At 42.6% G+C, this 27,335-nt stretch overlaps 1 protein-coding gene across 6 annotated transcripts in view; it reads right to left on the bottom strand.

Annotated features, from left to right (window-relative positions):
• Positions 1–959: 959 nt before the first annotated feature.
• The window catches only part of EYA1 (EYA transcriptional coactivator and phosphatase 1), a 230,450-nt gene continuing 204,074 nt past the window's right edge, over positions 960–27,335 (bottom strand). For all 6 annotated transcript variants that reach the window (XM_043507718.1, XM_043507720.1, XM_038392868.2 and 3 more), the window contains 5 exons: positions 27,069–27,229; positions 26,707–26,821; positions 18,158–18,279; positions 14,119–14,219; positions 960–3,154 (listed from right to left, as the gene is read on the bottom strand). In XM_043507718.1, coding sequence (XP_043363653.1) covers positions 3,074–3,154; positions 14,119–14,219; positions 18,158–18,279; positions 26,707–26,821; positions 27,069–27,229 — 580 coding nt within the window. In that variant the 3' untranslated portion in view covers positions 960–3,073. The remainder of the gene's footprint in view (positions 3,155–14,118; positions 14,220–18,157; positions 18,280–26,706; positions 26,822–27,068; positions 27,230–27,335) is intronic.

The following is a 27,335-nucleotide window of genomic DNA, read 5'->3' as shown; positions in this document are numbered from 1 at the left end:
AGGGGGTTCCTTCTCATACTTTGAAAAAGCAAATTACAGGAATCCATATGGTTACAACCCCCGTGCATGAGCCAGAGCACGTTGTACAATGCTAGTTGTAAGGAAAATTCATTTCACTTTTTGGATTTCAACAGCACCAATTAATACACATGTATTTTATGAGACCGAGAAAGTTCCTTCTTGAGCACCTTCAACTTGTATAAGTAATGGACTAAAACAGTAATAATTTCCAAAGAGAAGACGGCCTCAGGGGTTTGTATAGTATTGAATTAGCCTTTCCCCTTGGGAGAGACAATTTCAAATCCTATTTAAGTGTGAAAAATGAAAGTGAATTTGCTGACAAGTTGTGTGCTAATCACCCTTTGCACACATCAGGAAACCACCAGTGCTGCTCTGGACAGGCTCAAGAAAAGTCATGCTATTGCAGCTCACAACAAATACGGGGTAGGAGCAATTAGTGTATTCTGTAACCACTTGTTGCTTGCCTCAGGTAATTTCAACTATCTTCTACTTCAATGGACTCCAAGTTCCTTGCTTTTATGAGGACTAAATTCAGTCACAAGTTTAAACAAAAGAGCCAGTGCACTCTGATTCCCATTCTTGGGCATTCTTCTCTAGCACCCACTGAGTAGAGAAGCAGCTGCTGCATATCTAGTTTACACCTCTATAACCAAAGTATATTACCAAGGCATGGTGGCAGTTCTATAGCACTTCTTATCTGGGTAGCATAGACAAGTGGTTTTTCATAGGAGTGGGTGGGTGAGATTCTGTGGCCTGTGCTGTGCAGGAGGTTGGACTAGATGATCAGAATGGTCCCTTCTGACCTTAGTATCTATGAATCTAAGTGAACATTTTTTTTTCTTCTTGAGACAGCAAAAAAAAAATAAAAATAAAAAGAGGTGCTACCTCCTTCCAAGCCTATGGCAAAAATAATCAAATACTAATGTCTCAGAGGATTGTTTACTAGTTCACAAATCAATTTTATTAATTTAAAACACAAAATTAATGAAGAGAAATTCTGTACACAATTGTGGACACAACACACTCTTTTGTACAATAAGGCCCAGATAAACTTTTTTTTCAGTCTGCAAAATGACTACAAAAATTGAAAAGCCAAAAAACTGTCTCTCTCTCTACTTTGCTTGAAGCAAATCGGGGGGGGGGGGGGAATCTAATTATAGCCCCATCCTAAAAGAACGACACCATGTGCTTAAACTTTATGCACTGTGTGAGTAATTCCCTCCACTTTGTTAAACTACTCGCACTAATGTGTAAAATGAAGCACATGTGTAAGCCTTAGCGAGATAGGGGCCTTAGTTGGTAATTAAGCAATTTGGAAAATCCACAAATTAACTAGCAGCAATATGAATCCTCCAACACAGGAGGGTGTTGCTTCACAGCTCCTTTGGTGCTTTGCAGGTAGCTGTTTAAAAGGCTGGTGTTGTTTTTTGGGGGGTGGGATGGAAGGGAAGAACAGAAACGGAGTAAAATTTTGAAGAATGAACCAACAAAGCTGAGGTTTCTTTTTAATGAAAAGATGGAAATGGGGGAAAGGGAACTGGTACAATTCAGGCCAAGATGTCAGACTCAGTTTAACTAACCACATTGCTCATGGCCTGTAAGATTTAGAAAAGTCACAACTTGTAGATCAGACACAGTTTACGTTGATAACAAATTAATATAGACTATGGGTATTTTACATCCTTGGTGACAACTATTTCATTGTCCATTGCCGGCAATGGATGTTACACACTAGGAAAATCTGACTCCTGGTGGAAGAGAATTTAAAAAAAAAAACTGAAGTGTGTACACTGCATATAATTATGTTTTGCTCAGTTTCTCCAAAATATTCTTTTCTAACCTATGTAAAACAAAGCACATGCTGTAATTTTTGATTTGTTAGTCTCCAACTCAAATACCGTTGTATAATGTATTTTTCTATTCTCTAACTTTTTATGGGAGGAGTTTGTGGATTCATTATTCAATTCTTTAAGGAGATTTAATACATTAGCCTTAAAACAGAAAATTGAAAGACAGTAATGAACTCCTCTTCAATTAAGTTATGTAGCTCTGTGTACCTGTTTAATGGGGACACATGGTAACCATCATTTTATAGTCAGAATAGCTGACGGGGGGGGGGGGGGGGGGAGAAAATAGCTGAAAAAGAACAACAAATTCCTTATTGACACTTGACATCCATGCTTTTGGTCTTGACAAATTTATCTAAAAAATCCATTATCTACATATTTATACCCAACACTCTGATAAGGCACTGCACAATAGCTGTGTACACATTGCCTCAGACTTCACCAACAAGGCATTACTACCTCTCAATAGCATTTACTTAAACAATATGTAAAAGAATCATCCATTATTACAAATTTACACAAAAAATTCTTCCTGTACATGATTGTCTCAGTGATGTACCTATTTGTTTAAATTAGACATACTTTAGACTACTTTGCAATGTGCTAAAATCAAAAGTGTTTGCTGTATCATGAGACAAAGGCTTATAAATAGCCTTTAATCCTATCATATGTATCCTCAGTTATGATGTCAAAACACAGTCTGTTCATAAATAAGTAAAGATGTACAGAGTACCCTGGGTATGAGAAACCAAAAAAAGTAAACCTTCTTTACAAGAAAATTACTCCACTGGTATTTTTGAAAAATTCAGTCTTCATTGTGCAATCAAGTTTGCTGTGTTGAAGAAGCTGTATGTGTCACATTGAAGATTCTAAAAACTACAAAGCATTTGCAGGTCCTTTCTTTCTTCACAGGTATGAACCTTTGATTTTTTTTTTTTTTTTTTTGTAGCAAATGTGGTAAAACACGCTGTTAAAACATTCTCATGGCTTGTTTTCATTGGATTCGCAATACTAGAGTCAACAGCTGTTCTGAAGAAAAAGGCATGCTCCTCCATTTACTGAAAGGGCAAAAGTTAAGACCAATTGCAGCTGTACATCAACATGTTGAAATCACAAAATTCTGTAGTCCAATGCTGACACAAGACACGGGATTACTGTCCAAGGGCATAAGGGAGGTTCTGGGGTTTCAAAGTGCTGCTGAGCTGCTACAAGTACTCCAGTTCCAAGGCATGATGAAGGGCCATAAGGTCAGAGTGGCTTGAGATCCTCCAAAATGGCATGGCATGCTATGAACAGAAGAGAAACAATGTCAAAAACCTGGGCATTCTGGTCTGCAAACTCATCTCATTGTCTCTTGCAAGAATAAGGTAACACTGCAAGAGGACAGCAATACTTCAGCTGCTCTCTAACTATCTATGGCTCACGATGAGCTATAATAATTTATAACCTCTCTTCTCATCAATATTTCTCAGTGCTTCTAATTTGAATTCTCAGTAACATCAAATCTATTTTTTTAAATCACAGTCGTAGGCCTTATTTAAAGAGTAATTTTTTTTTTAAGAAAAAGATTAGGTACATTTCTGAAATACAAAATATATTTCTATAGAAACATGGAAAACATTCTATCCTGCACATGAAATATATGGATATACCAAAAAATGATGAAACTTGTTGACAAAAAAAAATGAAGATAAACTTGTTTACTGTCAAAACACGTTTAGTCTTTGAGAAACTATTACTGGCAGATGAGTTAAATAACTCACTGGCAGTGATTCAGAATACACGAATATGCTATTCAAATCATGCAGAAAGTAATTTTTTCCTGGTGGTTTATATTATGCTGGTTATTGTTTGCACTGACCTTAAAACAGCTTTTCCATGTAGGAGAATTTTAAAATGAATGTTTAATTTTTCCCCATTAGCTGAAAAAAAAAATCTAGGTCTAAATTTTGAACATACTTGCAAGACACCTGAATAAATTGAAGACATGAATACCAGGGGGCCAAACACAAATTACGTCATCCATGAAGGGTAAAATATCTGATTGTGAAAACTCACTATCCTTAAGCTGCAAAGCAGGCACTACAGTGTCAGGAAGAAAGATAATTATCTCCTCTGTCAGAGAAAATATTCCATTCATCCCAAAGGGAAAATTGTTTCAATGCAACAAATAATTTCAAGGCTACAATGAACGTATTTAGTATTTCATTGGTTCAACTTGCATCCAGCTGATTTGAGCACACACACTGAGAACAATGTAGGCATTACAATGGCTTCTGGGATTCTGTGGCATTTTAAGAACAGTTTCTGGGGCATGTAACTTTATTCTCCTTCAAATCCCTCCTCAGAAGTTCAAAGTGAAATCCTGGTCCTAATGAAGTCAATGGCAAAACCAGGATTTTACGCACAGTTATCCTCACAGTGCATCTTCTCTCTGGCTTTCATTCTGGTCACTTCTCCTATTTTACAAGCTGTCTAGCTATACATCAGTCTTGAAATCTCAGAGATCCCTTACATGCTCTCTGCCTTGTTTATTGTAAACCATTAATGTTTTATGCAATTTAGATGGTAAGATCCTCAACATGGGTTCATAATTTATTTGTCTGGAAAGTTTTTTGTATAAACCACTGTGTAAGCAATGAATAACTGTGGAAGAATTTCATTGCCAGCCTGGCAATAACATCATGATGATCTGGGTTGGACTGGGAAAAATAAGGAGCTTAAGATAGGTAGGTGTGTAAATCTCTTCGGAAATAAATGGGAGTGCCAAATTTACATAGGCTCCTTTGAAAATCCCAGCCTCAAGAAACAACTGATATTGCCTGTTGAGACTGAAAACAAGCAACCATTGCACAGCTATGGAGTGAAATACCATGCTGCAGCAGGACCTTGCTGGAGTGTGTTAATCAATTGGCAAAGGAACATCAGGGAACTCTGGGGTAGCTGAAGACTGAGAAATGAGTGTAGGGCAAAAGTGGGGAGCAAACACAGGCATCCAGCTTCCACAAATGTTATAAAGCTCATCTGCTCTGTATTACAAGAAGGGGGGGGGGACCTTTGAAGCCCTGATGGAAAGGCAGAGGGGAACTCTCTCTCAGATTGTCACAAAGCCTTGAAAAAGAGTTAACTGCACTTCAACCTGAAGAGCAACGAATGAGCCAGTGATTTGCAGAGGCACTAGGGTACTTTAAGGTATTTTGGGAGCAGAATTCCAGAGAAGCATGGCAAAGCACAAGTATATGCTTAACCTTCTTCTAAGACATCTAGAAACACTAGCCCTTTCCTCAGAGAAGAAATGGTCAACTAACTAGAGGACAGAAAATTTCTATCTTCAACCTAGATTCCCATTGTGTCATCTCCATGTCAAGCTCCATCAGCAATGGCAGCCAGATGTCCTGCTCGTTCGTTTCCAACATGACCGTCTCAATGCCGATTTCCACATTATCCCGTATGCATGCAATAACCTCCCTCTTCTGGTCTGCAAAGCCATTTCTCTTCCCACATTTTCATCCAAATCCTTCCTAACGTCACAAAATAAGTCAACAGGAAGGTTCGGGGGAAAAAGTTGCTAATTGGGAAGCCCAGATTGCATAATGTATCTTGGCTTCTCTGTGTCTTTTACTTGGACAGCAAGATCTTTGTTGCAGGAACTGTCAACACCTTATGTCTTGCACAATACCAAACACATTGTTGGTGCCAAACAATGCCCAAGCAGAAGTGTTTATGTTCTCATCAGGTTTATGCTGTTCTAGTTGAGTTGGCTGCATTTTCACCCATTTATTTTTGCACCTCACTTGAGCTGCTGGAGTTCTCCTCCTTTTGTCCCCATCTGCCTTTTCTCCCAGGAGTGCTCCCTGTCTGGTGCTAGGCATCACTTCTCCTTCTTCTCTGATTGGCCAACTAGGAACCTCAGTCCCCTACTTCTCTCTTAATTATGCCAGGGAAAGATGAGCAAACAATATATAGCAGATGGAGCATGGTGACTGACACTGTGGAAAACATCTTGCTATTTACTAAGAAGTCAAGAACTAAAGAGAAACGAATGAATGGTACAGGCAGGATTATAGTCAGGTGTTACTGGCTCTCAACTCCATGTTCAGCCCCCTTGATCATACTGTCTCCCAAGTAATACCCCCTAGTGTCATGCTGGGTACTCATCAGATATGTGGAGTATCTAAAGAACTTGTGTCAAACTATTTAATATAAGTCACCATTACTCCTTTGTACTTGTGAGAGGGTGTATAAACCCCACACTAGGGCTGAAGTGGTTAAAGAACAACTCTAGACCCAGACAATCCCACCCTGCCATACCTGCAGAGCATGCTCCAGATGGAGGTGGAGCTCAAAATGAAGTCAGATAGCTCAGAAGCTTGGATTACAGAGTGGGATGTTGGAGGTGGCCCAGGGAGGACAGCCGTAAAACAGCCTTGGGGTGCCTGGCCTTTGCTAATGCACACAGGGCCCTGGACAAAAGCCCAGTGGTGCGGGATGGCCTGGGCTCCCCCTATTAGCCCCCTTCTGCATTAAAAAAGAACCAGCCCTCCTAACCACTAGGCACACCTCCATCAAGCTCCACCAATCACAGTACTGTCCATATGCATTATAGGTTATGGATTAGTCTCTGTAGTCTGGGGTGTGATTCAGGATCTCTATTTCTGAGCTACTGAATGGTCTTGGAAAAATCATTTAAATTCTCTTTGCCTTAGTTTCCCTATCTGTAAAGCAGGGATAATTCTACTTATGTCTCTGATAGGAGTATTATGAGGATTAATTATGCTTGAAAGGGCCTATGAAAAAGAGTTATGTAAATGCTAGGCATTATTATGTTCAAGCCTTCTGTATGTAGGCCAAAAGGGCCCCTGGTTTACATTGCCAACAATGGAAACATGCCAGGAATGCTGTAGCTGCAAGCATATGTCAATTTACACTGGAATTTTGTTTACAGGCCTGACCTGGCAAGATCAGATCATTATGAATTTCACTCACTTTCACATTTTATACTGCATCTCCGGGGGGGGGGGGAGGAATTCTTGCTGTGGTTCACAAAAAAAAAAAATCACCTTAAATAAGGTAACTAAGTTATTGTACAATAAATCTATGCATCTTTCTCTTTTGCTAGTGTATATACCCTACAAGCCAAACATTCATAATAATACTCTATCACAGAGAAAAACACTCCCAGATTAGCAAACCCCTATAAAATGAGCAGATAATGACAAATCCAACTTGTTGAAAATAGCAACACAACTCTGGGACCCAGCCTCAAAGCATTTGCTTTTTTCACTGTATGACCAGGAAGGAAGGGCTTTCATTGGTTTATTTTCATAGGTATTTGACAGACATTGCCTTTAAAAAGTAAGCTTTTGCTAACAGCTACCACACAGTGGAATCTGATATACTTCAGGTATTTTCTATTCTAAGCATATTGAGAAACAGTAATACCTCACATACTGCTGGATGGCAAATGCTATGCCTAATGGCAGTGAATGTAACTGCACTGCATTAATATCTAATAAAAATGTAGAATACAGTAAACATAATTGTTGACTAGTGTAACATGTAAAGATTATGGAGCATATTATCAAGCAATCAATTTGCAGACAACTAAAAGATAATAAGGTGATAAGTAACAGTCAGCATGGATTTGTCAAGAACAAATCATGTCAAACGAACCTAATAGCTTTCTTTGACAGGGTAACAATCCTTGTGGATGGGGGGGAAGCAGTAGATGTGGTATATCTTGACTTTAGTAAGGCTTTTGATACTGTCTTGCATGACTGTCTCATAGTAAGGGGGCAACAGTCCCCTTACAAACATTCAGTGGGGGTGTTTTGGTTGGCTAGCTCCCGGTACTAAAAGGGGAAGGGTTTATGGGAAATCAGGACCCTGAGACTGACAGCCCCCAGGAACAATGAGGAGAGGTCAATGCTCCAGGTCAGCCTGAATGACAGGGCGGGCAGGCTAATCAGGGAGTCAGGAGGCCAGAGAGGTCCCATCCTCTGTGTGAGCTGGATTTGCCTGGGTCAGACAGAGTGGGGCTGAGCTAAGGAGAAAGCAGGGGCCCAAGCTAAGCTGGGGAGCAGAGCTGTGCCAGATCCAGAGGGACCAGAAAAGCAGCCCAGAAAGAGCAGACCCTGTCCTGGGAGCAGAGCTGCAGCCCCAAAGCCAGCTGCAGCAACCAGGGCCAGAAAAGCAGCCCATAGGGGGGGAGGGATAGCTCAGGGGTTTGAGCATTAGCTTGCTAAACCCAGGGTTGTGAGTTCAATCCCTGAGGGGGCCATTTGGGGAAAAAATTGGGGATTGGTCCTGCTTTGAGCAGGGGGTTGGACTAGATGATCCCTTGAGGTCCCTTCCAACCCTGATATTCTATGATTCTATGAAGCAGGTCAATGCTGGGAGCTGAGTCACAGAAGCAGCCTGCAGAGCAGACCTGTTCTGGGGCCAGAGCTGCAGCAACCGGGGCCAGAGGGGCCAAAGAAGCAGCCCAGGGAGCTGGAGGCAGAGCAGCAGCAGCACAGAGACAGAGTGGTGCAGCTGGGGCTGGAGCAGTCAGGAGCTGGGTGTGGTGAGCAGCTGGGGAGACCGAGGGGTGGGGGGGACGGGACCCTGGGCAGCCGGCCCAGCACAGGGAGATACCTCAGCCAAGGGGCTCTGCAGGCCAGGCTTGGATCATAATCCCGACAGGGCGGAACAACACTGGGAAGAAGGGTCTTGCCATTTAGAGCCTGAGAGCGTGTGGCCACCACCAGAGCAAGTGTCCAACCCACAGCATCCCTACAGCACAGCCAGGGCCTGAGAAGAAGGCCTGGGACTTATAAGGAACAGACTGTGAACTGCCCTGACATTCCAGAGACACTGTTTGTGATGTTCCCTGCCAAAGAGCGGGTTGATGCATTTCCTTTAACCTTTCCCATTATTCCTTATTCTTTTTAAAATTAATTGTTGATTAAATAATTTGCATTTTCTTTAGCTTTTATGTAATGGTCAGTGGGTCAGAGAAGTGCCCAGTGCAGAGAGAGTACCCTGGAGTGGGGACACCCTAACCCCTGTCCTAGGTGACCACAGCAGGGTTGGGGGTCAAGCCCCCCAGGAATCCTGGGCCCAGCCTTGTTGGGGCTACAAAGACTCTGCCAGACAGGAGAGTGGAAGGGGAGCTCTCAAGGGCAGGGAGGCCACTGGGTAAAGGAAGTGGGAGCGAGGACTCAGATCCTTTCGCTATCCCACTTCACTGGGGTAGTGCAGAAGCCAGGAAAATTCCCCAGAAGAGCGGGACTATACCTTGTTTGTTTATGATGTAAGTGGGGGAAAATACAACCTAACTGGAGCTACTATAAGGTGGGTTCATAATTGGTTGGAAAACTATTCCCAGAGAGTAATCATCAGTGGTTCACAGTCAAGCTGGAAGAGCATATTCAGTGGGGTCCTGCAGATATTGGTCCTGGGTCCAGTTCTGTACAATATCTTCATCAATGATTTAGATAATGGCAGAGTACACTTATAAAGTCTGTGGATGATGCCAAGTTGGGAGGGGTTGCAACTGCTTTGGAGGACAGGATTAAAATTCAAAATGATCTGGACAAACTGGAGAAAAGGTCTTAAGTAAATTGGATGAAATTGAGTAAGAACAAATGATTGTTACAAGGATGTGTGTGAATTTTTTCTCCTTAACTCCAAGGATAGGACAAGAAGCAATGGGCTTAAATTGCAGCAAGGGCGGTTTAGGTTGGATGTTAGGAAATACTTCCTTGTCGGGGTAGTTAAGCACTGGAATAAATTGCCTAGGGAGGTTGTGGAATCTCTGTAATTGGAGATTTTTAAGAGCAACTTAGGCAAACACCTGTCAGGAATGGCTAGATAATACTTAGTCCAGCCCTGAGTACAGGGCACTGGACTAGAAGACCTCTCAAGGTCTCCTCGAGTCTCACGATTCTATGTACCTACCTCTATTATTATTTTAATGGTCAATGAAATTTTCATGATATTTGTAAGTCTGAACATTTTGCCTATTAAAACAATATATTATGCAATAGAGCTGGTTGTAATTTTTTCAACAAAGATTTTGAAATAAAAACAAATGGGAGCCTGATAATTTTTTGCTGAAGAAAATCATTTTTTCAAAATGTTTCAATTTTGTGATGAACCTTTGAAACAAAAAATGTTAACATTTCAAATTTTTTCATTTTGACATTCTGAGTAAAATCAATTTCCTTTTTTATGTAGGAAATATAAAAAAGTGGGAATTTCCCTTTTCGAAACAAGAAATAAACTCTCAATTTTTTCTATCAAGCACAAAACAAAATATATAACAATTTTGAACAAAGTGAAAAATCTCGTTTCAAATATTTTTGCAAAACAATACTATTTTTTTTGATTGCCTAGCACTGAAGGGCAGATTGCAAATGACATCTCTATTTCCTGAAAAGTATTTGCTTATGACAAAGGATTTTGTAGGGGATATGAATAAAAAGCCCACACATTTGTGCTTTCAGTCATGCCACCTTGTGCTGTGGTTCTGTTAGACCTCACTCAGCAGATTAGGGACTAATCAATACCTAGCAGAAACTCTTCCTTAGATGCTAGAAGAAGTGATATAGCACTTGAATAAGTACTTAGCTAAGACCAGTGCACTGTGCTAAGATGTACTGTGCTGTTGTAGGTGACAATTTTCTGACAAATCATAGGACCTAAATCTTCCCTTCTGGTCCTGTGGTCATTCCAGATCCAAGTTCTAATCCCGAAAGGATGGCAAATTTATCCCCAGTGTTTCGGTCAAACTGAAGTGTGGGTTTATTACATTCTGACTACTTAAAATACCCAATGATATCAGCTAGATATGACAGTCTTCTTCACTTCCTGTCATGAAATAAACAAACATGTGAAGTGTGCTGTGAGTTATTAAACAATGGCTGTGTTGAATATCCATCACAGTATATGATGAATCACAAATATTAATGATTTTATTCTCACATATCCCCTGTGAGGTGGAGAAGCATTATTGCCATTTTACAGATAGAGAACTGGCTGACCTAAAAGAACCTAAAGCCTATAACCTAAAGAACAGTGCCTGCGGTACCAAAAATTGAGTTGTGTAGTGATAGTGGCTAGGACAAGATAGCAGGTTTTCTTGCAAAAAAAAAAAAAGTCACCTTATTTTGGTATCTACTGTGTCACTCCAGCAGCCTTCAGATGCAGGAAGACGGCAACCTTCATGTGGCATGATTTTGAACTCTAAAATCCTAACTATGTTAAGTGTTCTGTGTTTTGATCTAGAGAAGGCTCCACAATTTACTACTGCTCCTTGGTCTGTACTATGAACATGAAGGCCTGAGAATTTCAACTGTCTTATAAAAATGAATTTTCAGGTAATAATGGTTTAGGGAAAGATGACAATACTATGACTTATCCAATGCTAAGTGAATTATAAGGGGGTGCAGTGTCCTTGGTGTATCACACTTATTTTCATCAATCAAAAGGAAATATGAAAAAATTTGGATTGTGAAAATCTTTTTAAAAAGAACTGTATAAACTTTAATGTATTTACTGACTAAGTTTTATAATTACAATAATTTATTTTAGATACATTTTAAACATTCAGTAAATAAAGGGCTTGTAGGCAGGGGTGCTGGAACAATTTGTATTGTGGGCGTGCTGAGAGTCATTGAACCAAACTGTAAATCCTGTATCTGAGGGAAACCACTTCCAGTCAGGGGTGCGGCAGCATCCCCAGCACCCTTAGTTCCAGCACCTACGCTTGTAGGAATATTTTACCACCCTTCTATGATGAAGCAACAGATCTGTTTGTTAGTGAAGTGCTTTTTAATACGGACCCTCATTTTCTCACTTACTAATCTGGAAGTTCATCACTGTTCAGTACTGGAACAGAAAATAAAAATCTTAAGTACATAGGTTGGCTACTATAATAAATTATAGAAATCTTGATGAATAAAACAATATTGTTCATTATACAGCATCACTGGAGTGGTAAATGCTTTACAAACAGGGGAAAAAGAAAAGAATTCTGGTCTATAAAATTTATATTTATTGAGCAGTACTATGTAGGGGCCTTCAATCATGGACCAAGGCATGGAATGCTACTTGACGGACAATGGGATAATAAAAAGACAGTGCCTTCCCTGAGAAACTCAAACACACAGATTATTGTAGGGAAGGTAGGATGGAATGTGGTAAAAAGTTACGTGGCGGAGTGGGGTTCTCTAATAGGTGTCTTCATAGTTGCACCATTTTTGTCAAGGTTTTTATGTTTATTATTATAAACCTACCATTTTGTTGGTGCTTCTCTGTGTGGAAGGTTAAGTGTTTTTATAGTATAATAGAGTTTTATCTCCCCTTATTTAAGCATAATGTATCTGAATACAAATATGTACTCAAATGTTTAGTGCTTCTAGTATTGCTAAAATGTGCTGATTTACATAATTCTTCAGAACTGAACAGTTTTTCACTGTGTTTATCATTCACATATCTAATCATTTTGGGTCAAATTGTGGTCTAGCTAGCATGGTGGCTCTGGGGCATAATGGAGTGCAAGGCACCCATCTCATCTACTTGTCCTGGTTACCAACAACATGGATAGACTTTGCGGAGCCACTGTGTTCCCAATTCTGACAGGCAGGCAGAACAGGTGGCACCTTAGCTCTGCCCCCACAATGGGGCAGCCATTTTAGCTGTGCCAATGCACCTGGGAGTGTACATTAGACCAGGTGAAGTTTACCCCCTTCCCAAAGCAGCAGGGAATCTCACAGAGAGATTGTAACTGAGTCACAGTCTCACTCTGGAGTAGAGAATGTAGATTCTAAACTTCCTACATTCTCCAAATCTGAACATTCCTTCCCGCAACAGAGAACACATGGAACAAATGCTCCAAGGGAACTTTCTCTACTACCTATTCATTTAACAAATGGAAAGGCTTTCTTAGTTAGGCCTTTCTGCATGACATTTCCAGTTAAAAACTGCTGAATTAGGTGTTACTGAAAGAAGTACTTTTGTCACCGTTACATAGAATATTACTTCACTGAGCAATGGAAAGGAACAAAGACAACAGCTTTTCCTGGTCTTAAATGTAGCTGTTAAAATGTAATCATTTACAGCAGAAAACTTCTCTGCAAAGATTAAAGGCATTTCTGAAGGGAGAAAGGAGGAATCTGTTCATTTTAGTGTGCCAAAGGGACACATGAAACTGACAAGTTCGCAAATTGATGTAACAAGATGGGAAACTATACAGAAAGTTTCAGAGGGATGTAAGTTGGTATTTCATGTTGCAAAACTATTCAGGGTAACATCTTGTAATATTGCGTGTAATATAATGTGGTGTAATTAGTTTAATCTCTCCATTCAGAAAGCTTTGAAAAATGATTATTAGAAAGATATAGCATCACCGCTGGGAAAGAGCGTATGGAAAGGCAATTTACAAGGAAAATGAGGCAAGATAAACCTCCTTGCTCCCATTTTTTTCTTCTTTATACTTGCTAGGATAATATTCTATGGTTTCAGTCAAAGACCTCAGAGCAGCCCCACTCCTCCTGCATTCTATTAGATTGACACATTCAGTAGTAACTCCTAGCAATAAGATACAGTGCTGCTTTTTGAGATGCCCACTCCACATTGCAAGAGAAGAGACCATGATATTTCCCCTTCCTAATGGAGAAAGGAAAAAACATGTAATCAGAGATTCAACTGCATCTTCTGCCAGAGCTTAAGCAACAGGGATTAGAATAGCAAGAAATAATCAATATTTGGCCGAAAATGCAGGCTCCCAATTTAGGTACAGGCTGACGCGCTGAGGTCAACATTAATGTATATGCTCCATTTCTCAGATAATCTTTCAAGGTGTAAAATTCACAAAACAATGCAAGGTATCTGAACACCACAAACTGTAATAGCTGTGCTTAAGTTTATTATATTTCATGGCAGTGGGGGATGCCATTTAGAAAAGTGGAATTATCAGTTTTAGTCAAACCAGAATCCATACTTAATATCCTTCATACAGATATAATGGATACACATCGCTACCCTAATGCATCTTTTGGAGGACAGCAATGTCCAAGACCCAAATAGACTTTTAAGTAGAGTGTGTTACTAGCCCATCAGTCAAAATAGTCTAATTTTATAACGCTACACGATTATAGATTGGAGATCAGAATCAACCCTGATGCATACAATCCCAGGTGTGAGAAAATGCACGTATTTACTTTCAAACACTTGAAATAAAACTGCACTAAAAAAGAATTACAACCTTTTTTGCTCCTTGTTCTTCTTCCACGCCATCACCTATAACAACATACACTACTTTTCTTCCAAATCTTTGAATTATTCGCTCAAAACAACTTTCCTTTCCTGAAAAAGAAATTTAAACTATTAAGGGTTTTACACGTGATAGCTGGTGAGAGAACATAATGAAACCATATTCATTAAACACCTATCCAAGATATCTCCAAGCACCTGCAATGTAATATTACCATCACTGAGAGATTTACAGAGCAGAATCTCTCCTGCATCAATTCTGTGCTCAGCATAGGAGTGAGAGCAGACTGTCAGAGACACGGCTCCTGACATCAGTTAGAATTGCTGACAGTCAGCTGTAAGATCTACTTAGGGTCTTTTTAACAGATCCTATACTTGTGGAGAATAGATATCGCATAGCAGACGTCTGCCTCCCCACCGCCTCCCCACTTCCTATGGCAAGTAAGCGCAAGCCCCACACCTGACACACTCATGACTTCAGAGTTCCCCTCTGAAAGGGGAATTTCGTGCTGTTTGTCTGTAGCCAGCCTCCTGAATAATGCTTTGGACTCAAATGCCCGTAAGTCATACATCTGTAAAGATAAAGGAACTCATCTTGCATTGGATTGTCTTCAAATTTGTACATGAAATTCTCACCCACCTTTAATTAAAAAAGAGCATCTCCCTCAAGAGACAACCTTTGTTGTTTGTCCACTGAGTGGTTACTTAATATAAGCACAGCTCCTTACTTCAGTGGGATCTCTGCAAAGGCTTATGCTAATGAATCCCAATCCAAGACTGGGGCCAAAGTTAGTGAACAGGAAACTCTCTGCACTCTTCATAGTTCATTGTCTTAAGTTTGGTACTGAAAACCCAGACAGAGTACATTGTGATGTCTATAGTCAAGATTGCCTAAGTGCTTCCATTGTAAAAGATCATTTCAGTCTTTCACAATATAGGTTTAATTTTACAATTTTTTTCCACCTACAGTATGTCTAAAGCATAGATTAGTGTTTTAGAAACAAGTGAATTTCGGTATATTAAAACCATGTTTTTATTAAGAATTTGTATTTCAAGTATTCAAACTGGAAGAATTTATTGTCAGTGTTCCACAAACAATACAATAATGTAGGGTATCCAGGAAATAGGATTTCATCTTTTCTGGGATTGCTTTCAATTTTGTACACAAAATTCTTAGCCACCTTTCATTTAAAAGAAAAAATCCACTCCCAACCACATTTTGATGGTCCTTGAATGGTTGCTTAATACAAGTTTCACTGTATTACTGATGCCTGTTCTCAGATTATAATGAAAAAGTGTTCATGTACCTGACCATTTAGGGCTAAACTGAGCTAGTAACATGGACGTCCCAGCCAAGTGAAAAAACTACAATGCATCTTACTATCTGGTACCATGCAGTGGTGGTATAAATGGGTTGGTCCCAGAATATTAGAGACAAAGTGGGTGAGAATGTCTTTTATTGGACCAACGTCTGTTGGTAACAGAGAGGTTTTCGTGTCTGCACAGAGCTTCTCTTCAGGTCTGGGAAGTGTACTCAGAGTGTCACAGTTAAATACAAGGTGGAACAGATTGTTTAGCATAAGTAGTTAACACATTTCAAGGGCCCATTTAAGGTGAAGTGGCCTCTAGTCACAGGGAGGAAAGGAAGTGTGTTGCGGGGGAGGAAGACAGCTGGGGCAAGTGTTAGTGGGTCATGGGTGGTGGGTATAATAGACCAGAGGAGGCTAAGTCTCCCCTAAACCAAGCCCTGGTTCCACCCATGATCCGCCAAGCTAGTGGGAGGTGAGAGCTCAGCTGTGGCCGGAGGCCAGCAGGTGACTGGGGCTGGCGGGCAACCCAGGGTGGTTCGGCCAGGGCTCCTCTGGTTCCATTGGGGTGGCTCAGGGCTCTGGCGAATGGTAGGGGCGGGGTGTGGGGCAGAAGGGATGGGGCTGCATGGCTAGCCTCCCCCAAGAGGTTATAACTTGTTGTAATAAGCCATAGATCCAGTGTGTCTATTCAGTCCATGATTTTTAGTGTCTAGCAAAGTTACGAATTTAAGCTCCCAGGCAAGTCTTCTGAAAGTTTTGTGCAGGTTTCCTTTGAGAATAAGGACCGATAGGTCAGATATAGAGTGATCACTCTGTGAAAAGTGTCCACCCACAGGTGACGTTGTGTTTTTGTCTTTTATCATTTTCCTGTGTGAGTTCATTCAAGAGCGTAGTGACTGTCTGGTTTCACTCACATAGTTGTCATTGGGGCATTTAGTGCACTGGATAAGGTACACCGCATGCTGTGATATGCATGTGTAGGACCCAAGGATATTGAGAGGTGTGTTGTTGATTGTAGCAGTGGAGATGCCTCCAGGTTTTGCATCTGTTGTTCTGGCAGGGACTGGTGCCACTTTTGGGCTGATGTGTCCTGGTTCTATGGGGAGCTTGCTTCAGATAATGAACCTGGAGAGTTTAGGAGGTTGTTTGAAGGCCAGAAGAATGGGTTCAGGAAATATTTCTTTCAGGATGGAGACCCATTGAATATGGGTTGTACTTGTTTGAGGATACTTCAGATGGGTTCCCCGTATAGGATAGTAGGTGACAACTAGCTGCCTTTCCTCCTTCTCCTTTCTCTTCCCCTTATGATTGGAAAGGTGTCAACAGGCCACTTCACCTTGAATGGTCCCGTGAATATGTGTGAACTACTTATGCTAAACACTCTGTTCCACTTTGTATTTAGCTGTGACACTCTGTTTCCCAGGTCTGAAGAAAAGCTCTGTGTAAGCTTGTCTCTCTTACCAAAATAAGTTGGTCCAATAAAAGATATTAACTCACCCACCTTGTGTCTCCAATATATGGTTCTATGTACTTCTAGTTAACCAAAATGATATTCCTCCTGTGTTTCACTGAGAAACAAATCTGCATAGACTTTAGCACAAATTTATTAATTTCAGTTTGAATAAACTTAAAATAATTATTCTGGAGGCAAACATTTTAGCTTCTGGTAAATTCTTTTGTCAATGGGCTCTGATGAAGATACCGAGCCCTGGAATTTCACCATATAAATTTTTAGTTTTGTCTAGATTTAGACTGAATGCTTTACACTTATGACTGAACTTTTTGAATTTTTGTTTTAGAAGATAGCCCTTAAAGGTTACAGTTAATAGCATCTTGTCTGATTTACACATGGATGCAGGAAAGAAAACAGTACAGTGAATCTCTATGAACTAAAAAATGAATTCATTGTGGATACATTGAAACTTAAAATCAAATATATAGAATAGAGACTTTCCTGATCTAAACTATTATGTAGTGTTGCAATGAGCTGTTAAAAAGCTATTGTAGTTCATTGCAGGAGTGGCTGCATTTCAGTTGTGGATGATGCAATGCATTTTAGTGACAGGTTTCAGAGTAGCAGTCTGTATTAGTCTGTATTCGCAAAAAGAAAAGGAGTACTTGTGGCACCTTAGAGACTAACAAATTTATTTGAGCATAAGCTTTCATGAGCTACAGCTCACTCCGATGAAGTGAGCTGTAGCTCACGAAAGCTTATGCTCAAATAAATTTGTTAGTCTCTAAGGTGCCACAAGTACTCCTTTTTCTTTTTGCATTTTAGTGGTTATATAGTAGCTTATGGATCCAGTTCAGCAAAGGGTCTAACAAGCTTGCTGGATCAGGGCCTAAATTTGTAAAATCATAGAATCACAGAACTGGAAGGGACCTCGATAGGTCAACTAGTCCAGTCCCCTGCATTCAAGGCAGGACTAAGTATTATCTAGACCATCCCTGGTCTTTGTCCAGGTGTTTGTCCAACTTGCTCTTAAAAATCCCCAGTGATGGAGATTCCATTACTTCCCTAGACAATTTAGTCCAGTGCTTAACCGCCCTGACAGTTAGGTGCTATAGGATCCCTCAGTATGAATGGCGTTTTACTGTAAGGTATGTTATTTATCATTAGTCCCTAAATGTTACCATGATATGAATACACAGATACATATGGTTTTTCATTTAGAACTATAGCCTCAAATATTTTATCATGTTATTAAAAAAAAACCTCACCTATTTTAGTTGCACTGTAAATATTTTCTATTGGAAATACAACCCCTAATCCATACAACAAGACTTTTGCCAGAGCTGGAATAAGTTGAGTAGTTGTTACTAGAATATTCACACAGTTTGTCCTGCAAGAAAACAAAAACAGACACCCTTAAATATACACACACACACATATATATATTAAAAAAAAAAAAAGGGAAAAATTAACCCTCCATTCTCCCCCAACAAAACCTCACCATCATAGTCTCGAAGTACTTTAGAAAGGAAGGGAATCGGAAGAAAAATTTACTCACCTAGTGCTGTAACAGTGGTTCTTCAAGATGTGTCTCCCTGTGGGTGCTCCACTTTAGGTGTGCTTGCGTCCTTATACTGCTGATCAGAGAACTTTCGTAGCAGTGTCCATTATGCCCCACCACGAGGCTGTCTCTCCTCGTGCCCCGCCACAAGGCTAGCCAGCATGTGCAGGCTAACCCCCCTCAGCTCCTTCCCTACTGGAGAGCCATTGACAAGAACCCCAAAGTAGAGGGGAGGCGGGTGGGTTGTGGAGCACCCATGGGGGACACATCTCAAAGAGTCGTCATTATTGCGCAACTTCTTCTTTGAGTAGTGTCCCTATGGGTGCTCCTCTTTTCAAGCAATATCCCTACTGGAGGGCTGGGGCTTCAGAGTTGGGTCAGTTACAGATGACAGTACTGTGGAGCTAAAGATGGCATTGGGGGCAAGTCCCCAGTAATTGCGTGGTGTTCTGCAAAGGTGTGGGCTGACGCCCAACATCAATAATCTACAGATTTCTGAGATCGGGACATTCTTGAAGAAGGCAACAGATGAGAATGATCTTGTGGAGTGCATGCGAATAGTATCTGGAGAGGTCATGTTATGAATCTGATAACATTGTCTAATGCAGCCTGAGACCCACTTAGAGAGTCTCTGGGTTGATTTTGCTGAGCCCTTGGATCTTTTCACAATAGAGAGGAACAGCTTTGGGGACTTCCTGAAAGACTTCGTCCTATCCAAGTAAAAGGCTAGGGCCTGCCTGACATCTAGTGTGTGTAATATAGTCTTGCTTTCACAGTGAGGCTTGGGGTAAAAGGTCGGAAGGTGAATCACTTGGTTTATATGGAACAGGGCACTTACCTTGGGGATGAATTTTTGGTGCGGCCTGAGCGTAACCTTGTCCTGAAAGAATACCATGGAGGGTGATGTGCCATCAGAGCCGTTATTTCTCCTATTCTCCTAACCGAGGTGATTGCTACCAGGAAGGCCATTTTCGCAAACAGATGGCCTGGGTTCAAAGGGTGGTGTAGTTAGGCCTTTCAACACCAGGTTTAGGTCCCATGTAGGTGTGGGGTGTCGGGATTGTGGAGAAAGGTTTACTATACCCCGGAGGAACTGTTTAGTGGTTGGGTTTGATAGCATTATGAACCTTTCTACTTGGTGGAAGAGAGATCCGATTTTTTTTTTTTAAAGAGTCAGTACATAATCTAAGATCTTTGAAAGGGATGTGGATGTCAGGGAGATTTGTTGGGAACTGCACCAAATCCGAAACCTGAACCATTTCTGCAGGTAAGTACAGCATGTTGAGGACTTTCTATTGTGTAGAAATACCTCTTGTACCTCCTTTTGAGCAGGAGTTCTCTAAGCATTGGAATCATGAAGGAGCCACGCCTTGAGGTGAAGAATGCCCAGGTTGGGATGTACAGTGTGTCATTTGTTCTGTGAGAGGAAGTATGGAGTGGACTGGAGAAAAACTGGTGGGCACATCACCAGATGTGACAGGTAAGGGTACCAAGACTGTCTCGATCAAGTGGGATCAATCAATACAATGTATGGTCCTTCCCTTTTTATTTTCAACAGGACTTTCTACAGTAGTGGGAATAGAGGAAAGGCATAAAAATGGTCCCTGTCCCAGGGAAGGAGGAGAGCATCAAGTAGGGAGTGATGTCCTATTCCTACTCTGGAGCAGTAGTGTGGACATTTCTTGTTCAAGTGATTAGCAACCAGATCTGCGTTCAGTGTCCCCCAGCATCTAAATAGGTCATAAAGTACTGATGGGTTTATTTCCATTCATGGTTGTGAGGGAACTTGCAACTTAGGATGTCTTCTATAGAGTTTTGTGTGCCCAGAAGGTAATCTGCTGATAGTGTAATGTAGTGGGAGATGCACCAGTTAGTTCCATAGCCTTATCGCTTCTGAGCAGAGGTAGGGCGACCTGGTTTCTCTTTGTCAATTTATGTAATACATGCATGCTATGTTGTGTGTTAGGACTTTGGTGTGTGATCAGGGGGAGAAAATGGGTGCAGGCATTCCTGAATTCCCTGAGCTCGAGGAGTTTGATGTACAAGGATATCTCCATGGATGACCACTTGCCTTGTGTTGTAAGATGTGCGCCCCATCCTATAAGGGGTGCTTTGGTGGTGAGAAGCAACAATGGGGAAATTTTCACAAAATGAATCCCTTTGCAAACATCTGCTGGATCCTTCCACCAATCCAGGGATATATTGACTTTGGCAGGCAGTGATGTACATCGCATAACCACCGCAGTGGAGCTGGACTGGGTTGCAGTCTGTAGCACTGTTTGGGCTACCAGTTGTCCTTCCTCGATGATAGCTTTGAACTGGTTGTGCTGTGACTCTGGAAACTGATCAATAAAGTTGTCAGGTTTTGAATAGTTGATGTAGATGTATTTCATTGTTAAGGCTTGACAATTAGCAATTCGAAAATGTAGTGGGACCGAGGAATAGGCCTTCCTCCTGAAGAAATCCAAGCGCTTCCAATCCCTATCAGATATCATTTGGTGCTCACAGCCCTGGGAGTTTACTACATCCACAACTATTGAGTTGGTGGGAGGGGGGGAAGAAAAGAAATTCCATCCTCTTAACTGGTATGTAATATTTTTTTATCAGCCTGCTTACAAGTAGGTGTCACTGATGCTGGGGTCTGCCATATGGTTTTTTCAACATCCTGTCAAGCCTCCTTGATGAGGAAGGCTATTTTAGAGGCCGAGGAAGAGTGTAATATGTCACGGAGTTTGTGATGGGTGTCCTTGACTTCTTCCAACCCTTTTTCCCAAGTACTGGAAAAGCTGGACATCATCAGCTAAGCACAGTGGCAGGGACATGAATGCTTCATCTGGGGGGGAGGAGGAGGAGATGTTGTTGGTCCTTGGAGTCACGTCTTCCTCAATTCCGCCCTCCTGCTCTCAGCAATCTCCTCTGGGAGTTCCAAGGCTCTAGACGCCATAGCCAAGGAGGAATGTCTTGGGGGGTCATGAGCAAGGCTGGGAGCTCAAGAAGCATGGGGGCAATATATAGCCCAGGGATCCCAGTACAGCCACTGAGGTGGTATACTCTCGGAGCCTCCTGGCAGTGGGCACAATAGGGAGCATGGGAGTAGTGGGAAACTGTCTCCTCTGACTCATTGACTCCTCACTCAAAAGAGCGGGTGCATGGCAGTGTACTGGAGAAGACTCCTACACTAGGGAGAGACGCTGTGCCGAGGTCCCAGTGCCAAGAAGAGGAGAGTCCGGTATGCTAGATACTCGGAGGTCTCTTGTGTGCTGAAATGCCAGTGGAGCTGACTGACCCAGTGCCATTGGTGGTACAGAGCGTGTCAAGGATCTTGCCCATACAGACCAATGACTGTGCCAAAGGTACACCATATACCGGCAGCATCTTCTTACTGGAGTGCCGTTAGCTCCTATCTTTGTCAGTTGGTTCTGTTGACTCAGTGCCAGTGCCCATTAGGTCCTTAGGCCTGTCAATGGTACCTGGCACTCTTGATCTTTGTGAGCTGGGACTGTCGCGGTGTCAATGGTATCGAGCATGCTGGAGATCTTTTGTGGCTAGCTCAGGGCTCACTCTGGTGACTCACTGCTCTCTTTTTGAATGACTTTACAAGAGGGGTCTGTGGCTGATTTCTTTGACCCATCCTTGCGTGTTGAGGGCTGTGGGGAAGACTCATATCTGCCCGGTGATTCTCGGTGAGGGTTTAGGGAGGGCTAGATGGCTGCCTCCATGAAGATGATCTTCTGTCTCAACTCTCTGTCCTTATGAGACCTGGGTCTGAGTTGCTGGCAGAGACCACACTTCTGTGTGATGTGGCCTTCCCTGAGGCAGTGTATGCAGTGCGAGTGCTTCTCTGCCGCAAGGATGGCCTCTTCGCAGGAGAGGCATTTCTTGAAGTCTAGTGAACTAGACCATTGGGGAAAGGGCCCCCAATGAAAAAGGGGGGAAATAAAGTCTTTTTGTATTGGGGGTAGAGAAAATAAACGAGACTACAGCGAAGACCTAGGACACTAACAATCACAAATAGACTGCTAATGGTCCCATCTCTAGCCAGGGGCAGTTGAGAAGGAACTGAGGAGGGTTAGCCCATGTGGCAGGGACAGTGCATGTGCGGGCCTAATGTACACGGCTGCCAAAGTTCGCCAATCAGCAGTGCAGGGACACAAGCTACCGTGGAGCACCCCTAGGGACACTACTTGAAGAATTATCCCTGTTTTACAGGTGTAGAAATTGAGGCACAGAAATGTCACGTGCACACAGCAGGACATTTGCTGAACTGGGAAAAGAACTCAAATCTCCTGACTCAGACCATGTACACCATGCAGTATCTCCTAAACCATAGGCATTACAAGCAGATTGTTAACGCTTTCTATTAAGGTTGCACAATACTTCCCATTATAAGACCTATTTTCAGTTGCTTATAACTTTTGTCAAACTTTAACTATTCAGGATGAAAATTTCCATGTCTGCCTCAGGTTTTTTTTATTTTATTTTTGAAAACTTCAGCCAAAACAGTTCAGTTGTTTCTGAGAATGAGGCAAGGAAAAAATACGCTGTTTTTTACCGTGAAAAATTTCCTAGTTCTCTTTGGAAAGTTCTAGTGCCCCCATACTTCAGAGCACAGACACAGAGCAGGGCTATTAGAGGGGCCAAGCGCAGGGCTGCAAGGATTCGGGATGCTTTGAGGCTGAAAGCCACCAGTAATGTCTGGTGCCCTGCCTGGGAGTGAAGTGCAGTGGTTCCAATGTTAGTAGGAGCGGGGATCTGAAATTTGGCAAGGGGTGGGACCTTTATGTCAGGGATGTGCCTTTACCATCATCATGAAAACTCACCCACATTTGGCCAAGTCATAAACCTCTGAATAAAATCACAGTTCACACATGCTCAGAAGAGACTTGTTAGAGTTTAAAAGATAAAACCTCTGAAGATTCCATCCTTATTGAGCATGCTCTTGTCTCTCACAGCTCCTAATGATGACCAGACTGCACAGATATCATCTGCACACAGACACTGAAGATGCTCCATCCCCTCATAGTTCCTGTGTGTGATTGGAATGTGCACACACCATCCCCACAGAGTGACTGAGCATGCTTCCTCCAGCCCAGAGCTACAGAGGTGAGCTGGACTGTTCCTATAATGGCTGCTCTGGGCTGGTGTGGACCTAGGCACTAGAACTGAGAGCATGGAGCCTGTCTCTCCTGTGCTCTTCATGACCACCCATCCCAGTTCTTGCACCCAGGAAGTGTGGAGGAAGAAGCCATCTAATTCAAAAACCAAGGGGAGAAAAGCCAGACTTAGGGCTCTGAGACGCAGTGTTGGAGGAGTATATTGGGACAAGGAGTCCAGGGGATGAAGACTGGAATTGGAGGCTGGCAGAGGGCAGGGACTGGGACACCGGGATGGAGACTGGGACTGGATAGGAAAGGAGACTAGGTCTGGGAGCTGGGGAGAGTGATGGGGGTGGGAAGTAGGGAGACGGAGGGTAAGGGGAACAGGGATAGGATGCAGAACTGGAGTGTGGGTGGGGGGAGAATGGGAATGGAGAGGAGACAGCTCTGATAAGGGGCCACATTACAGGGGAGAACTGGGACTGAATGGAGAGAGAGACTGGGCCAAGGAGTCGGAGGAGATAAGGACAATGAAGCCCAGGGAAGGAGACTGGGTTCAAATGGGGATGGGAAATGAGGGTGGGTGGTGACTGGCGACCATGGAGCTGGGAAATGAGACTGAGAGGTCAGGAGTGGGGGATGGAACTGGCACTGGCTGGGCAAGGAGATTGGGAACAAGGAGTCAGGAATGTGAATGGAGGGGAGTGAGAACAGCTGGACAAGGAGACTGGAAGCAGGATAAGGGGGAAGACAGTCTGGAGGGATAAGGCAAGGACTTACAGGGCAAGAAGCCTGGGATCAGCAGCCTGAAGAATGAAAACTGGGATTAAAGGTGAAGAGAATGGAACTCGGATGAGGAGCCAGAAGTGGGGTACAGACAGGCTGGAGCAGGGACAGATTGGAAGGGTTAAGGTAGAAGGGGTCCAGATTAGGGTGGGTATGGGGAGGAGAGCATACCCAGGACAGCATAATCCCTTCTAGAGCCTGGAATGGAACCCCAAACCCCTTGGTTTCACCATTCTGCTGCTATCAGCAAATATCTGTGAAGCCCACTGGCAAAGCAACCCACCTGCATCTAGTGCTGATCCACATAGAGGATGACCTACTCCTGCTACAGTTACTCTGTCAGCTAAAGTGACAGAGGTCTTTGTGGTAGATGTAAGGGTTCCAACCCTGCTGACCACCCACGTGGCCATTAATAAGATGCCATGTGATGAAACTTCTGGATTTTTTTCTAATTTGCTTTTTTAAAAACTTAGAAAGTACTCACAAAAGTCTACATTAAAACAACATTATTAAGGTTACAATTCAAGCACTGAAAAGTTGGGAAATGTCAGAATGAAGGTTCCCTTAATTTGGCCCCCTTGTGCATATGCATTAGGATGTAGTTTTTAATTACATGATCATATACAGTAAAAGCTGTTTTATCCAGAATACCGTTGGGGTGTCAGTAAATGAAAAATGCCAGTTAACTAAGAGGGAGGGAGTTTGGGTGTGGGAGAGGGTGCGGGGCAGTGGGTTGGGGCATGGGAGGGGTGCGAGACACGGGCTCTGTGAGGGAGTTTGGGTGTGAAAGGGAGCTCAGGGCAGGGGGTTGGGGCATGGGAGGGGACTTGGGGTGCCAGATCCAGGGGGGCGCTCACCTCAGGCAGCTCCCTGCAAGCAACAACCTGTCCCAGCTGCTCCTAGGCCAAGGCATGGCAGGTGGCTCCGCACACTGCCTCCACCTGCAGGCACTGCCCCTGTTTCTCCCATTGGCCATGGTTCTTGGCCAATGGGAGCTGCAGAGCCAGAACTCGGGGCGGGGCAGGGGCAGCGGTCAGACCGCCTGCCATTCCTCTGCCTAGGAGCAGCCGGGACAGGTCGCCGCTTGAGGGAAGCTGCCCGAGGTGAGCGCCCCCTGGATCTGGCACCCCGAGCCCCCTCCTGCACCCAGGGCCCTGCCCCCTCCCACACTCAAACCCCTCGTGGCCATTCCTCTGCCTAGGAGCAGCAGGGATATGTCTTCTGGGGAGCCACACGGAGTCAGGGAGGGAGCCTGCTGGCCCCACCCCAACCAGGACTATAAACTGGACTTTCTATGGAGATTAGAAATGCCGGTTTATAGAGCTTTCCGGTTGGTACAGGGCTGGATAACACAGCTTTTACTGTACTTTTTTTTTCCCCCCTCACCACAGGACCCTTGCCTCAGGACAGACCTGCTCTGGGGGCACTTTGTGGGGAAGGAAACTCTTTTCTGTAAGACCCTTGCCTCATCTCTTGGAGAGATTGGAAGATCTGTAGTGACCAAGGCAGGAGACTTCTGGAAGAGAACAGCTGGTTTCGTAATTAAGAAAGCTGAATGCTGCCCTGGAGAACTGGATTCTATCCCTGCATCTGCCACAGAGTTCGTGTGTGTTTCCGGTTACATCTTTTAAATCAAACTTTGCACAGGGGGTTGGTCACTAATTGTGTATTCCTTTGTTTCCTGGTGCTTGACTTGAGACTCTTGGTCTGATTTGCAGAAAGGCTGAGCACTCATGGTTGCAACTGAAGTCAATGAGATCTGTTCTTTGAATATATGAAAAGCTATGTAAATGCTAAGTACTCTGAGAAATCGGGTCCTAGGTGTCTTAAATTTGACACCCAAATGGACGCTTTTGATCTTAATCTCTCTGTGCCTCAATTTCCCCTCTGTAAAATGGGGATAATACCCTCCCCTAACAGGGGTGTTGTAAAAATAAATTAATTAATGTTTGTTAAGCACTCAGATATACAGTGATGACTGCAACAGAAAAGCATGTGAGGAAATGATTAATTCTGTCTTTGTCACAGTTTGAATAGTGTGCTGTAAATAAGTCCCAGGGCCACACAATGAAGAGAAAACAAAGTATTGAAGAGCAGCTCACTAATGAGCACTGTTCATCCTATGCACTAAATGAGGCAGAGAATTCTGTGGGAAAAATAGTATGTGATCATGTAATTAAACATTGCATCATAATGCATATGCAACAAGGAGGCCCGATTAAGATTGCATAATCAAACTTGATTGTGGCATTTTCTAATTTTTGAGTGCTTGACTGTGTAAACGTAATGTTCTTTTAATGAAGTTTTGTGTGTGTAACACATTGTTAGGTTTCATGAATATTCTGTGCTGCCATGATAACTCTTATATACTTACCTAGAATGAATAAGTGTGAGTGCTTTCAGTGCAAGTGTTAACCAAGAATCTGTAAGAGCTTCAATTTCTGCTCTAAGTTGCAACCAAGCTTCTCTCTTTGCGGGACCAAGAAGACCTGTGGTGTAGAAAAGGGTTCTCAATAATGTGTTGGTATTTAAACTCAGATACCTTTCTGTTATTTCCTTTCGCTTCCATTAGTTGTAAGAACAGTTTTCTGTAGAGACTACAAACTGAACAGTTCTCTAAGTAAACAGAATCATGTTGAAAACGATCAGCAAACAAAGGCAAGGCTAATCCTTTTTATTTATAACTTCTCATTTGTCTTTTGAAACAGATGAGTAATATTTTTGATGGACACTTGCCTCCAACATTATTTTTGTAGGTGTTGTAGATTTCTTTTACGCGTCTGTAACGGAAGGCCAATTTTCTCATCCAGTCCACTCCTCCACGCACACCCGTTGCTAGGCATAAATTAGCGCTGGTGGCTGCTGCAGGAAAGCCGTCTGTTCCGAAGTTATAGGTGCTATTTAGAGTGAAGAAAACTCCCAGATTAACAAAATATGATGAGCCAAAATTAACTGTCAGGTATAATAGTGACACTGATGTGGTTTCAAAGGCATAAATGAAGG

The sequence above is a fragment of the Dermochelys coriacea genome, chromosome 2 (genome assembly GCF_009764565.3).
Source record: "Dermochelys coriacea isolate rDerCor1 chromosome 2, rDerCor1.pri.v4, whole genome shotgun sequence".
Taxonomy (NCBI): Eukaryota; Metazoa; Chordata; order Testudines; family Dermochelyidae; genus Dermochelys; species Dermochelys coriacea.
Note: the sequence above shows the minus strand (reverse complement) of the source record. Positions and strands in the feature narration are given on the sequence as shown.